General features: G+C 42.6%; 1 protein-coding gene across 1 annotated transcript in view; it reads right to left on the reverse strand.

Annotated features, from left to right (window-relative positions):
- Positions 1 to 14,769, reverse strand: part of LOC135084803 (diacylglycerol kinase 1) — a 91,837-nt gene that overhangs the window by 53,185 nt on the left and 23,883 nt on the right. The window contains exons 2-3 of the mRNA XM_063979542.1: positions 12,672 to 12,760; positions 10,290 to 10,357 (exon numbers count right to left, since the gene is read on the reverse strand). Of these exons, the coding sequence (XP_063835612.1) occupies positions 10,290 to 10,357; positions 12,672 to 12,756 (153 nt within the window). The 5' untranslated portion in view covers positions 12,757 to 12,760. The remainder of the gene's footprint in view (positions 1 to 10,289; positions 10,358 to 12,671; positions 12,761 to 14,769) is intronic.

Consider the following 14,769-nt stretch of genomic DNA (forward strand, 5'->3'; position numbering starts at 1 on the left):
ATTTATTAGTCTAATGCCCGTTTTCACCATCAATCCCTAATTTTTAAGTGACCCCTATAGTAACAAATAACAGGAATTTTGTTTACATAGGGGTCACTTAAAAATTAGGGATTGATGGTGAAAACGGGCATTAGTCAGCCTCTTATTTATTCCGCTTTTATCCCATTAACACTTTTATCCGGAAGACGTAGTGTTGACAGGCCCCCCACTACGATGGACCTAGTACTACGGTGGACCGACGATCTGATAAAGGTCGCAGGAGTGCCTGGATGCGCGCGGCGCAGGACCGGTCGTTTTGGAAATCCGTCTGGGAAGCCTTTGTCCAGCAGTGGGCGTCATTTGCCTGAAACGAACGAACTTTTTATCCCAATCTATGGTCACCCTACTCACACTCAGCCAGGCTTTGACATTCAAATTGTCGCCTAATATATTAGAACGGGGAGCTATAATACTTATAGCTTCGCTTATACCCCGATTTGCATCTTCCAGAGTGTTTATCTACTCGGTCAAACGTTTCATCCGTCCCTTTCACTCGCAGAGAAAATGATAAGGCCAAAGTCATCCTAATCCTAATATTAAAGGGGTCAACATCGCACATTAGGAATTTCTCACATGTCAAACGTATATCCCTTTCTCTCCCAAGACGAGCGAGGGAGACGGTTGCAGTCGATGTCATCTGAAATCGTGGGTTGTTTTCAGGATAGAGTTTCAGATCCTTCCTGATACCCTTAGGGGTTACAGACCAGGCGTTTTACTACAGTTTTGGTGTACCTACGAGCTTACAAGTATGTAAATTTCGAGCTTCAATATGAGACTGAAAAGCTTGTCGAAATATCACACACAAAGTATGGCCTTTTTTTGCCTTGTTTTGACTTGACTTGCAGGCGATCTATAGTCGATTCGATTGCGAGCTTACCCAGAAAATGCCTTTTCAAATTCAAATTCAATAGTGTACATCGGAAGCTTGAGGCTTATATGTGTTCGGGAATACAGAGCTGCCATAGCTGGTAGTCGCCATACTCGCCATATTGATTTTTTACTACTGCCATTTATCTTTATTGAGACTCGCAAGGAAGACAAATCGTTTCACCACTTGTTCTTCGTTTAGAAGAAGTTTAGAAGTTCCTATGGCCATTGGCCACCTCCTTACTCCATCATCAGACCAGCTCAATGGTACCATAACATTGCATTGTCATCGTACTCACATAACTATACGTTTCAGCTCAATCGGTTGGTCTTAAATTCAGTTGCAAGATTTGTCCCACAATAACTAACAAGCGAAGTCAATATAAAGCTTGTAAAAACGCGTCGTGAAAACGTTTATCTAGGGCGCCCTGATCCAAAAGGATTTTCCTGTCAATTATCCCTTTGAGTGGATAGCTTTTTATGGAGAAAGGATGGGTTTACTCGCCGTAAGTGCCATGGTGGAGACAAACACTGCAGAAAACTGACTGCAGAAAGATTCATGGTGTACAGGGTTTGAGAACAATCGTCATCATTTCAGCCACATGACGTCCACTGCTGAATATAGGCTACCTCCAATGATTTCCATAACGACATATTAGTAGCGGCCTGTATCCAGCGCCTTACTGCCACTTTAAGAGGTTGTCGGTCCACCTTGTGGGTGGACGTCCCACGCTGCGCTTCCCGGTACGTGGCCTCTACTCCAGAACCTTACTGCCCCATCGGCCGTCAGTTCTGAGTACTATGTGCCCTGCCCATTGCCACTTCAGCTTGCTAATCCATCGGACTATATCAGCGACTTTAGTTCGTTTACGGATCAAATCATTTGTGATCTTGTAAAGAAACACCGAGCATAGCTCTCCATTGCACACAAATATAGGCGTGTAAAACCCTCTCGTTTTAACCGACTGCAGAAAGATTCGTGGGTTTTTTTCTCATCATTATCATTTCAGCCACAGGACGTCCACTGCTGAACATAAGCCTCCCCAATGATTTCAGATCGCCCGGTTGGTAGCGGCCTGCATCCAGCGCCTTCCTGCTACCTTTATGAGGTCGTCGGTCCACCTTTTGCGTTGTTTACGCGGCTCTACATACAACATACATAGAGATTTATTACACCCATAATGTTACAGAGGTGGTATGGTTTATTTTAAGATACAATTATGGACACTGTAGAGCACAGCATTTAAAAAAAAAAGACGTCAGATCTATAGGGTTCTCTGACTTCATAGCTTGTAGATAGAGATTTCAATGAGGGTTTTCGCGATTGAAAAATCCGCCAGATGGCAATACGTAGACGCGAGGTCCAAATGCTGCACGATTGGTTATTTTTGACATGACATTGACAGATTTATGTCAAAATCCACCAATCACGCAGCATTTGGACCTCGCGTCTACGTATTGCCATCTGGCGGATTTTTCAATCGCGAAAACCCTCATTAGGTAATCACTCATCTGTCAGTCTTGACAGGCAATTAAATAATAATTATGACCATAAGTAAAAGATTTGACATTTATTGTTACAAACGCTGAACAATATCTTCAGCTTGACTGAAAGTTCAAAGCTCTTTCAAAGTTCAGAAACCGAAGCATAATCGCCAAAATAATGACTGTCACTTTTGAAAATTATCAAACATCTACATCCCTAAGGCAGAGATTGTCAAACTTTTACTACCCTCATTTAAAGGCATTTCAAAAAACCTTTATTATATTTATTTTTATACTATCAGCCAGCCCCGGCCTCGCACAGTTGCAATGGAATTTCCCGGCTTTTCTCTTCTATAACATTAATGTTTTATACCTACAAACCTTCCTCTTGAGTCACTCTATCTATTAAAAAAACTGCATCAAAATCCGTTGCGTAGTTCTAAAGATCTAAGCATACATAGGGACAGACAGCGGAAAGCGACTTTGCTTTATACTATGATGTAGTGATTCTACGCTCTTTTATAAGAAAACTAGCGGCCGCCCCGGGTTCAGTTAAAGCCTGGTCCGTGAGCACGTAGAATCCCGTCCAATGACCCCAAGCTGCCCATCCTTGTCGCTCGCACGTAATTATGTTGCTGTCGCGCTCGCACACTCACTGCGGGCGCGCGTCGCACAGTCGCGTCGCGATAAGGATGGGTAGCTTGGGGTCATTGGACGGGATTCTACGTGCTCACGGACCAGGCTTTAGAGATTTTTAACGCGTACTTACCAATACAGGGTGGTATTTATTTTGTAATGCCACCTGAAGGGAAAGTACTCTTAATACTGCAGATAGATTTTATTCAAAGAAAACATTCAATATTTTTTAAAAGAAAGAGAACAGGGGGCGTAGTGTTAGTTTACGACAAACGTATTCGATGTCGACTGCGTAAAAAGTGACATTAAATGTATGACGGATTGTACAGCGCCCCTAGCGGAAGCTTTCGAGAACTAAAATCTTCATATACTTTCTTTAATGCGCTCGCTATGACGACGTTTGATGTAAACTGACAATAGTGTCTGAGTTTCTTGCGCTGCTTCTTCTCAGCACTGGCCCATTTATTGTCCTGAAGCAGTGGTAGGGTTAATACTGGGACGTGTAAAAGTGCTTTTTTAAAGCCTACTTACAGAAATAAATGAGTTTTACTGAGTTTTTACTCACACTAGGCTGCCCTTTGCATTCAAAAACTCGGAACAAGAGAAAATTAGCTTCGTATTTTTCTCAAAGATTTACATAGAATATACTTTGGGAAACGCTGTTTGAAGCCTGCTCTGGTAATCTTTTGTCTGATACAATAGGAAAAATCTGGGCCACCGCTTTAAATTGCAGACTTAACTTTGTTAGGCCTAACAATGCTCAGATTTTGGTAGAAAAATGCGAAATGGGGTACTTGCGCTCTATTATGTATAGTTCCGTATATTTTTATACATGTTGGATTAATTACTGAATGAAGGGGTTATATATAAATAATATTATTATAAAAACAAAATCTTTATTCAATAACTTATTTGACAGATTAAACTCTAGGCTAATCTTATGCTACAAAAGGTAAAATTATACATGTTGAACCTGAACTACTTACCACCAGGTGATCCGTCTGCTCGTTTGCCTCCTGTCACATAAAAAAAAAAAAAAGAAACTAGGAAAATTTTCCTGTATCTCAGGCGAAATCGTATTTAATAGAGAGATTTAGGTTAGTATTTAATAGAGAGACTCTCCATAGATTTAAGGGAAATAAAAGCCGATGACGTCACTGTTTTGCCAACTCAATAGACGTGTTGACACCATCAATCAATTGACGTACTTTTTAAAACTGTCAAAACGAAACTCCCCCATAGATTTTTATGGCACTACAACAAGCAAGTGACGTCACTATTTTGTCAACTCAATTAAACTAATTTTTCAATTATAATGCGACCAAAAATCGTAATTTACAGGTAATTTAAAATTAACAAGCTTACGACCAGAATGAAGTGTCTTTTAAAAAAAGTTGTGATTTCGAATTATTGGGGAATTGTCTATTGACATTTCCATGTTATTTTATTACTGAAAATTTTATTAAGTATTGAGTAACTTTTTATCTTGGTTTGCACCACCCTGTATATTCGCCTCCTTCCAAAGCAATCATAAAAGGAGAACATGACTGAACTAAAAATATCCTCTATGGCATACCATCCCGAAATTAGGACAAAGAAAAAACCAAGGACAACAATGGGAAGGCATACCATGACGTCATATTCCCTATCTCTTTCACACCTACGTCATCCGTCTTCACAATCGATGACCTTTTGCGTGTACGCACGCGATTGTGACCCTTATAAATAGGTGGGGAGAGTCTCTTATGTTGTGTTACCAAACGATGACGTCACGGGTAGGCCTGTGTAGTAAGAATACAGGCGATTGTGGACTGTACGGTGCGGGAATAAAGTCGATGGTGGTGTGAGGATAGTTTATTTTGCAAGTTTTGCTGTTAGCAGTGTACTTAAAGGTTATAATAGTCGCTTGAGGATGCCCGATTGCAAACAGGATTTACTGATGTATTTGGTTTTCCTTGTTTTTGTTGGTTTCAACGCTAGCTGTGCCCGCGACTTCGTACGAGATAGTCATAGTCGCCCGTATTCACAAACATAGTACGCAGAACTGACGGCCGATGGGGCAGCAAGGTTCTGGAATGGAGGCCACGTACCGGAAAACGCAGCGTGGGACGTCCACCCACAAGGTGGACTGACGACATCGTAAAGCAGGGAAGCGCTGGACGCAGTCCGCTACCAATCGATCAACATGGAGGCCTATGTTCAGCAGTGGACGTCCTATGGCTGAGATGATGATGATGATTTACAAACATTACTATGAGGCCTCACAGTGCGCGACGCACAGGGTGACACACAAACCAATCACGGAGCTCTTTTCAACGCTGTGCGTTCGATTTGCTGCTTCACTTAAGCAAGCATCGTTTGTGAATAAGGGAGAATTTCTTCTTAACAAATACCTCTAGCTGTCATGTCTGATGTCACCAAACTGTATCGAATGCTATAGGTGTAGCGAGTAACTGTAACTCAGTCAGCGCCTGAGATGGAAGCGGCACGGGAGGGTGTTTTTGTGACGTCATACGTCTTCGAGACTTTAGATCTCTTTCAGAGCCCCGATTACGGTAATTTTTAACGTCTCCAATCCAGACGCGCTTCATCGATTCTGCGATACGATTGGTCAAAACAGCTGACGTACGCTGTTTTGATCATTACGCTGACCAATCGTATCGCAGAATCGATGAAGCGCGTCTGGATTGGAAACGTTAAAAATTACCGTAATCGGGGCTCAGATTTGTATCACGTCATAAATGTCAATGTCATCCCATACCCCAGGCACTGTTTGAGTTAAGAACTAGACCTATAATATTTTTCAGTTGCCCAATGAAAGTACTACGGAAACAAAAATAAATAGGTCTAAACCTAGTCTAAACTCTAGAACAGGCTTAAAAGTAGGTCAAAAATTCGATTACCCAGCTCATGAATGTTGCCACTGAAATGGGGAAACTTTGCCCCTCATTTTGTATTTGAAACTAAATTATTGTACAACTTTTGGGGAGTGGAATTTTCGAATTAACGCAATATCTGTTTGATAGAAGATATATGGCTTTAAAAGGCACTTTGCAAGCCTCTGTAATCTCAGGGTTAGGGCTTGTTCCACTGTATTCAGTTTGCGGGATCCTGCATTGCATGAAGGCGCTGGATGCAGGCCGCTGCTAATCGGCCAATCACGAAATCATTCGATTCAATCATGACCTATGTTCGTTCAGTAACGGGACCGCTACAACTCCTGTGTAGCCAGGATCTACAGCTTGACCGCTATAAACCCAACCAATGAAGGTCAAGTTGGTCCCGGGGGGAAAGTTAAACTGGCAACGAAATTAATCAGAAGAACATAGGAGTTCGAAGTTAAGGTTCGACTTCCCTCCAGTGCAAAGCGGATGACAGGTAGCAAACAAAGGTTTAGGTAGCCTATGTTTAACTTTCCCCAGGGACAAACTTAACCTTCACTAGTTGGGTTATTATAGGCAGAGAAGCTGTAGATCCTGGCTACACAGGAGTTGCAGCGGTGGGGACGGTGGGAACGAGAGGTGGGAATAGTCCCGTAGCCTATGTTTAGTATTGGACGACCTATGACAATGATGATGAAAAGAACTGAAATTCACGCCCGTATTCACAAACATTACTATGAGGTCTCAAGTGCGCGTGAACGCACAGGGTTAGAAGACCAGACCATTAGACCAGAGTAGTGTACGAATCAATCACAGAGCTCTATTCAGCTCTGTGCGTTCGATTTATTAAGCTTAAGCAATCATCGTTTGTGAATACGGGCGTCAGTCTACCGACCGTCTCGCCCGAAAAATAATCATCCAAACAAACATATTTGCATCACTCCGTTATCCCTTTTAATAAGCTCACAAAATAAAACCGATACCTTATCGGTTATCAGGCACTCGAAGTCCACTCGAGGGTAATCTGATGGGTACATAATGAACCGCGGGGATCTGTGATATGACGCTAGCTATATGACGGTTGTGACACAGTGTAAATAAATGAAAGATTCGCGATGTTAGAGAAACTATTTGGAACTATCAATTCCATTCAACATCATCAATAATAGCTACAGGACGTCCATTGCTGAACATAGGCGTAACCCAATGACTTATATTGCGCAGTTGGTAGCAGCCTGCATCCAGCGCCTTCCTTCTATATTTATAAGGTCGTCGGACCACCTAGTGGTCCCCCACAACGCACAACGCAGCGTGGAACGTCCACACGTCACACGCTGCGTTGCGGTACGTGGCCTCAACTCCAGAACCTAGCTGCCCCATCGGCCGTCAGTTCTGCGTACTATGTGCCCTGCCCATTGCCACTTCAGCTTGCTAATCCGTCGGGCTACGTCAGCGACTTTAGTTCGTTTACGGATCTCCTCATTTCTGATTCGATCAATTCATTAAATTATGATTATTTAATCTCCAATGCAAAAGTACTTCCCTCTATAATTTCGCTTGTTCATTTCAGCCAAAAGACGTCCACTGCTGGACTAAGGCTTTCCCCAAGGATTTCCACAACGATCGTTCCTGGGTTGCCAGTATCCAGACGCCTTCCGCGACCTTCACAAGATCGTCGGTCCACCTATTGGCACTGCCTAGCTAGGCCTAATGCAACGGATTAACAAGCTGAAGTGGCATTATTCAGGAACATCCGATGGGGCAGCAAGTTTTTGGAGTGGAGGCCACGTACAGGAAAACGCAGCATAGGACAGTGGGCCGACGACCTCATAAACACAGGAAGGCACTGGATGCAGGCCGCTACTAACTGGGCGATGTAGAAATCATTGGAAGAGGCTTATGTTCAGCAGTGGACGTCCTGTGGCTGAAATGATTATGATACAACTTAATCATTCGCATAGGTCATGAAGTGGTCTTACTCTTCCATTCGACTGTGGCCTCTATGACGTGCCATGCATCCGCGCGTCATACAAAACACTGTCCTACCACCCAGGGAGTACCACATCAGCATAATGTATAAACAATCGACATAGTAATACAGACTTGGTATAAATTTTTATTCCAAAAGTATCTGTACCTACTTATTTTCAAATTCAAAATTTGTGTGGTATGCCCTTTTCAGTGCACTCATACACGTCTCAAATATAAAGCCCGGTCCGTGAGCACGTAGAATTTTGTCCAATGACCCCTAGCTACCCATCCTTTTCGCTCGCGCGACTGTGCGACTGGCACCCGCAGTGAGTGTGCGAGCGCGATAGCAACATAATTACGCGCGAGCGATAAGGATGGGTAGCTAGGGGTCATTGGACAAAATTCTATGTGCTCATGGACCAGACTATAGCTTGCTCTACCATCACTTCGGCACAACATATGGGCTGGTGCTGAGAAGTGGCGGAAGAAACTTAGTCACGTTTGTTAGCCTCAGACTTATTACAGACTAGCGGCCGCCCGCGACTTCGTACGCGTGGATCCCGTGTTACCCCCTTAGAGGGGTGCAGTTTAGTAAAATTCTTTCTTAGCGGATGCCTACGTCATAACATCTACCTGCATGCCAAATTTCAGCCCGATCCGTCCAGCAGTTTGGGCTGTGCGTTGATAGGTCACTATGTCAGTCAGTCAGTCACCTTTGAGTTAATATTTAGATAAAAAGAATTTGAATAATATGATGCTCCTCTTGCCAGATAAATAACCATTCGCTGTACCTGTGTTTCCTTTTTCATAAGAATTTTCATCTTAATTTGAATTTATGAACAGGTAGTTCTTTATGAGATTGTACATTACATTATAAATTTTAATATTAAACCTACATACAATGCCCTAGTAAGTAGCTTATACTTAACATAAGATGCTGAAAGCGTCTCAGAACTTCCTCTAGCAAAGGGATTCCTTAGAGAGTAATAATACCCGTAAAACATGATTTATATGAATAATAATGTCTAAGGGCGTAGCACACTTATCTACCCGGAAAGGGATCGTGGCCGTCTCAACTCGAGGCGGTCAGTATTCTTTGTATGAAACTCCATACTGCAACGCAGACAACCGCACCGTGACGTAAACGCCTCGCCTCGCCGTTGACAGCGCGCGAAAAGCGATGACAGCTCGCGAAAGGCGATACGGTGTTTTCCCTTTCCGAGCTGATAAGTCTGCTATGACCTTTAGTTTGAAAACCGTCCGGCATTTCAGATTCAGACACTCATAATGAGAAAATAAATTTCTAAAAAGGTACGGGTGTTTGCAAAAAAATAATGCGGGAAGCTGCTAGTGGGTACACCTCTTTTAAACCATACTTGTAATTAAACTGGATCTTATTTTTTACTGGTCCTGTGTAATGACAAAAACGGTAGCCGAACGGTGAAGGGGTCGGACTGGCCGACTCGTGATCCGGGGAACGCGGGTTCGGTCCCTGTCGCCGATATAACAATATGTATTTAGCTTAGTACGAGGGGCAAATGGGACAGAAATCTTTTAAAAAAAAAACGCTAACGGTTAGAGTTCTAGGTTTCGTCCTAAGGGACATTCTAAGACGCGGGAATAATCCCCCCTCTCGTTCCCACCGCTGTGACTCTTATACCCAGTGGGGTTATTCCCAACAACGTGATCCGAAGTTCTGGATGTTTCCCTCCCTCTCACGCAATACGAAATACCAGCACGAAAGACAGAGACAGATTAATCCTAAACTACGTAAGGAGTAAGCCCACAGGGCCAAGCTTACAGCTTGACCGCACATAAAACCCGGCCAGTGAAGGCCAAGTTTGTCCCGGGGGAAAGTTAAACTGTCTTTGGACCCGCAACCAAATTAATCAGAGGAAGCAGTTAGATATACAATGGATGACGCGATTCTTCCGTAGATTTTGTGCAATACTAGTAGATGACGTCACTATTTCGCCGACTCGATCGGCTAACTTTTTAATTCAAATTTAAACTAACTAAGAATGTATTACAGTTCATTGGAAACTAATTGAGTTTTAACTTGAAACCCAGAAAAATGTGAATTCTTTTATAAAATAAAAGTTGAGCTTTTTTTGTTAAAAGTTGTTTACCGACTGTTCTTAAGCGGGCTGCGCCTTTTTGCTCAACTGACATCCGCAGAATACCAGTCGTGATCCACTCTCTGCGGTCATGGCTTATACTGAGAAGATGCCATTTTGGTGCTTGTACCCTGTTGTTTAGATGTTATTTTATTTTGTACTTGCATCGATTAAATACTTTTTCTTTCTTTCTTCAGGTGGTGGGATCAGTTACAACTGTCACAAATGTTACTTTTCTCATGTCAAAGGGAGTGTTTTGAGAAGAAGAAAATTCAGAAGTTATTCCACTTACCCCATCAGGACTCTGTTTCTTGACTTCGCAGAACTCGTTGAGGACATCCTGAAGTTTTCTGTTTGAATCTGAAAATAATTAAAGAATATTAGAAGAGATATCTGGTGGTGGAAGGAACACTTAGCTAGTACGGGACTATTCCCACCTCTCGTTCCCACCGCTGCAACTCCTGTAGCCAGGATCTAAAGCTTGACCGCCAAAAACCCAACCAGTTAAGGTCAAGTTTGTCCCGGGGGAAAGTTAAACTGTCATTGGACCAACTAGCTACTTAGCTAGTAGAAAGAATGGCTGTTTAGGAAAAAACTTTCTCAAGTAGCAACTACGGACCGGAAGACGTATTGTTTAAAAGGTGATTCCCGCGACCCTCACCTAATAGTCGGTCCACCGAATAGATGGCCTACCTACATATAGGACTCTAGGCGCTTGATGCCACTTCACCAAATCGTCGATCCACCCATTAGAGGGCCTACCCACTACGTGTTCGGGATCATGGTCGTCACTCAATAACTTTTCTATCCCAACGGCTGTAACTTCTACGAGCTATAGTCATGCCTCACCCACTGCTACTTTACAATTCTTCGGGCTATGGGATTGGGTATCTATCAACATCGTCATCATTTCAGCCATAGGAAGTCTACTGCTGAACATAGGCCTCCCCCAATGATTTGCATAATGGCCGGTTGGTAGCATCCTGCATCCTATACTTATCTATCAAACTGGTATAGTTGTTTCAATCCACGAAGTGAGCTTAACATGTGTGGAGGCTCGCTACTGTTCGTTTTCAAAAGTCTTGATAGATATTGCACTATCGTTATGTGCATGTACACGTTCACACACAAGTTAAAGCTCACTCGCCTTCGTGAGTTGCAAGAACTATAATAATTATAGGCAATCAACTGCAACAGTGCTTTCTTGGAAAGCTCATTGCTAATTCGGCTTTCAGATCCCTTGCTATATCGACTGCCGATGGCTACAGCTCGATCAATAAGTACAGGTTTAAGCTAAACTGTGGCGTCGTATCTGGTTGTAGTAAGGGCGAATTTGCAACTAAATGCAATCTTTAATGTGTGTGGACTGTATGAGACTAGAACTGGGTTCTATAGGCTGACATCGGGTCACGATGGTGTCAGGGCATTTTTTGTAGGAACTCTTTACAGGATCCTGTTTAGTGGTATAGTAACTAAGACGTGTTTTAATTAGGGCTTATTCCCACAGAGACATCCCGTTTTTTGCAGGAACTGTTTTGATTTGATATTAACATCAACACATCCCGTTTGTAGAGTCCCGCAATAAACCGATCGGTTTGAATTTGGAATTCGAATTTCAAACTGTGTTCACATAACCATGGTCCATGACAGTTCAGTTTTTTTTTATTGACGTAGCTTTAAGAAAGGAAAGGTCCTTTCAGTAAGTACTAAATACGAAAGACAGCATCTTCATCATCCCAAACTATACGTTCATACGAGTATGTGCCAAAAATTGGTCTAAATATCATAAAGATTGTTTTTAATTATTTATTTAATCAGCAACATAATAAGCTTACAGAAAACCCAAAGCGATTTTACATTTTCATGTTGCAACAAAAAAATAGGAAGAGTCTTCAACCTCTATTCTATGCCTTCGTACATGGGTATTGTAATTTGCTAATAGATACCGAGGCCAGTGTCCATACACATAATTGGTTACCGGGATCGATACCAAATCGCAATTTAGTGATTATTCAATTATGACTCCCAATGGCGCTGGGCCACTTTGCTAAATTTTATTTAATCAGTTAAGTATATGAGGATTTTTGTTTGTAAATGAATCATAGAACATGGACGTTAAGTTTCAAATTATAAATGGTCTCTAGCACGAAAAGCTTTCGACTTCGAATCGTTTGCGTATTCGAATCGCTATCAAAAGATTTATATAAAACTTGGCTGGGTTGCACCATCTTACTTTAACTACGAGTATAACAAACGTCAAAAATCTGTCAAACTCCATATTAAAAATACCGGTTATCGTTTTACTTTCGTTTAGGTGACGTTTCGTAAAGGTGGTGCATAACTCAGCCTAAGATGTTTAGAGAGTTCGTTCATTCGTTCGTTGCAGCCGAATGACGTCCACTGCTGGACAAAGGTCTCCCCCAAGGATTTCCACAAAGACCGATCCTGCGCCGCTCGCATCCAGGCACCTCCCGCGACATTCACCAGATCGTCGGTCCACCTAGTGGGAGGCCTGCCCACACTATTCTATATAGAGTAAGAGCTAGTGAACGCCAGACCTACGTCATTTTATAAATGCTGAAAGTTTGTCAGCGTATGCTCCAAATATAGGTCTGGCGTTCACTAGCTCTTAGTCTTACAGAGTATATTAAATAATTCATTAAGGGTTACCTACACGATGCTAGCTCCTGGAGTTGCTGGAACTCTGCCGGGGAGAGTTTATCCCACTGGAAGCCACTGCCAGTCGTCGTATTAGGCATCACACTGCAACAAAAAAAATACATCATCATCATCATCATATCAGCCAAAGGACGTCCACTGCGGAACATAGGTCTCCCCCAATGCTTTCCATGTGGCCCGGTGGGTTATGTCAGGCTCTCCCTGGGCAGGGCGAAGGCCTACTTACTAAAACCTGACAATGTCCTCCCAAAGTCTTTTCTAGCTCCGCTAAGCTGTTACCACCAGAGCTGTGTGATCTTTCTTTACAAACACAACAAATGACTAATCAACAGCTCCACCCTTGTTGAAGCGTCGCTCCAGGAACTTGACCACCCGTCTCAGTGGCATATCTATCGGTTTTCCACAGGCTACACTGAGAATGTGCGAAAGAATTACACGAGCTAATTCCACCAGCCCCCTTCCATCACCGGGGAATCAGACGCAGGTTAGCGTACCATCCCTATATTGTTGGCATTCCACCAGCTCGCACTAAGCGTTTCGATGACTCTTTCTTTTATAATGCGAACAGATATGGACTGAAATTCGCTGCCTGCTGCTGTCTTTCCCGAAGACTATAATCCGGGCCTTTTCAAGGCGAGAGTGAATAGGCACTTACAGGGCAGATAATGTCCTACCATCCTAGACTGCATCCCACTTAACACCAGGCGCAATGAGGGCTATCGTTTTTATACTTAACAGTTGGCACCCCTGGCGATTGACAGGACCTTACTCTACAGTGGCGCCATCTTGATGAGTGCGATAGTCCTCCTACCACTTTAGCACTCACCAGATGGTGCCACTGTCTTCGCTACTAGCAAGTGACGGGACCTTACTCTACAGTGGCGCAAACTGGTGAGCGCTAAAACGATAGCCCTCATTGAAGTCTAATACCTGCCTTGTTATGCATAAAAAAACATCCCTCGCTACGCAATACGCATCACACATCTCTGGTGGAAACGCAGCCTTATACCGTATCTTTTCTTTTCATTTTAATCTAAGGGTAAAAGTAATTAAATGACGCGCGTTTCCATTAGCTCCAGTGGCGCCATCTAACGTTTCTAACAAGCAAGCAGTTTAGGTGTCGTAAATATGACGCCGGAGCCTTGTCGATACTTATGAAAATTAATGGCGTTACTTTCTGTCTGTCACACCGAACTGCCGAACACCGCATGAAAATGAAACCTCATTGTTAATCAAACTTCTCACTTTGTTTATTTTTTTAAGTAACTTTGTGAAATACTGTACCTCTAACATGAACAACTTTCGTCTTCGAATCGTTTGCGTATTCCATAAAATTCGATACTCAACCTTCGAATTTTTTTTATGCAGATATTTGACCACAATCGCACCTAATGTTGAGTACTTAGTAAGTTAAATAAGTTTCGTGCAACCATTTCTCATACCTACTAAGTTAACTTTACGACACGTTCACTAAGGGCGCTGTGTTAGTTTTCCTACTAAATCTTTTGATGGCGATTCGAATACGCAAACGATTCGAAGTCGAAACTTTTTCGTGCTAGAGGCCACTCTCTTCTCGCTATGTTTAATGTGTGATAGGACCCCCTTTTAACGGTGGATTCTATTCTATGCTAACGATCGACGATGGGCAATAGAAACAAAACTGCTTTTAACCCGTGGTCCACCACGGCTATCCATATGGAAGATCATACTTTACTACATAATTTTATACAACTAACTTTCCGACCGCGGCTTCGCCCGCGTGGAATTTTTCGGTTTCGGAACCTCTGACACTCAGCAATAATGTGGCTTTCTATTGGTGAAAGAATTTTTAAAATCTGTTCAGTAGATCCCGAGATTACCCCTTACAATTTAACAAATAAACAAACAAAAACTTTACCTCTTTATAATATTAGTATACATTTACATAGCTATTTTCATGCAGTGTTGTACGTTACACTATGAATTCCAAGACATGATGTGATGTGACTTCTGTCTTTGACATTATTTTCGTCTTCATCAGGATAGGAAGACGGGACTATTTCCACCTCTAGTTCCCACCGCTGCAACTCCTGTGTAGCCAGGATCTACAGCTT

Source organism: Ostrinia nubilalis, chromosome 27, assembly GCF_963855985.1.
Source record: "Ostrinia nubilalis chromosome 27, ilOstNubi1.1, whole genome shotgun sequence".
Classification (NCBI taxonomy): domain Eukaryota; kingdom Metazoa; phylum Arthropoda; class Insecta; order Lepidoptera; family Crambidae; genus Ostrinia; species Ostrinia nubilalis.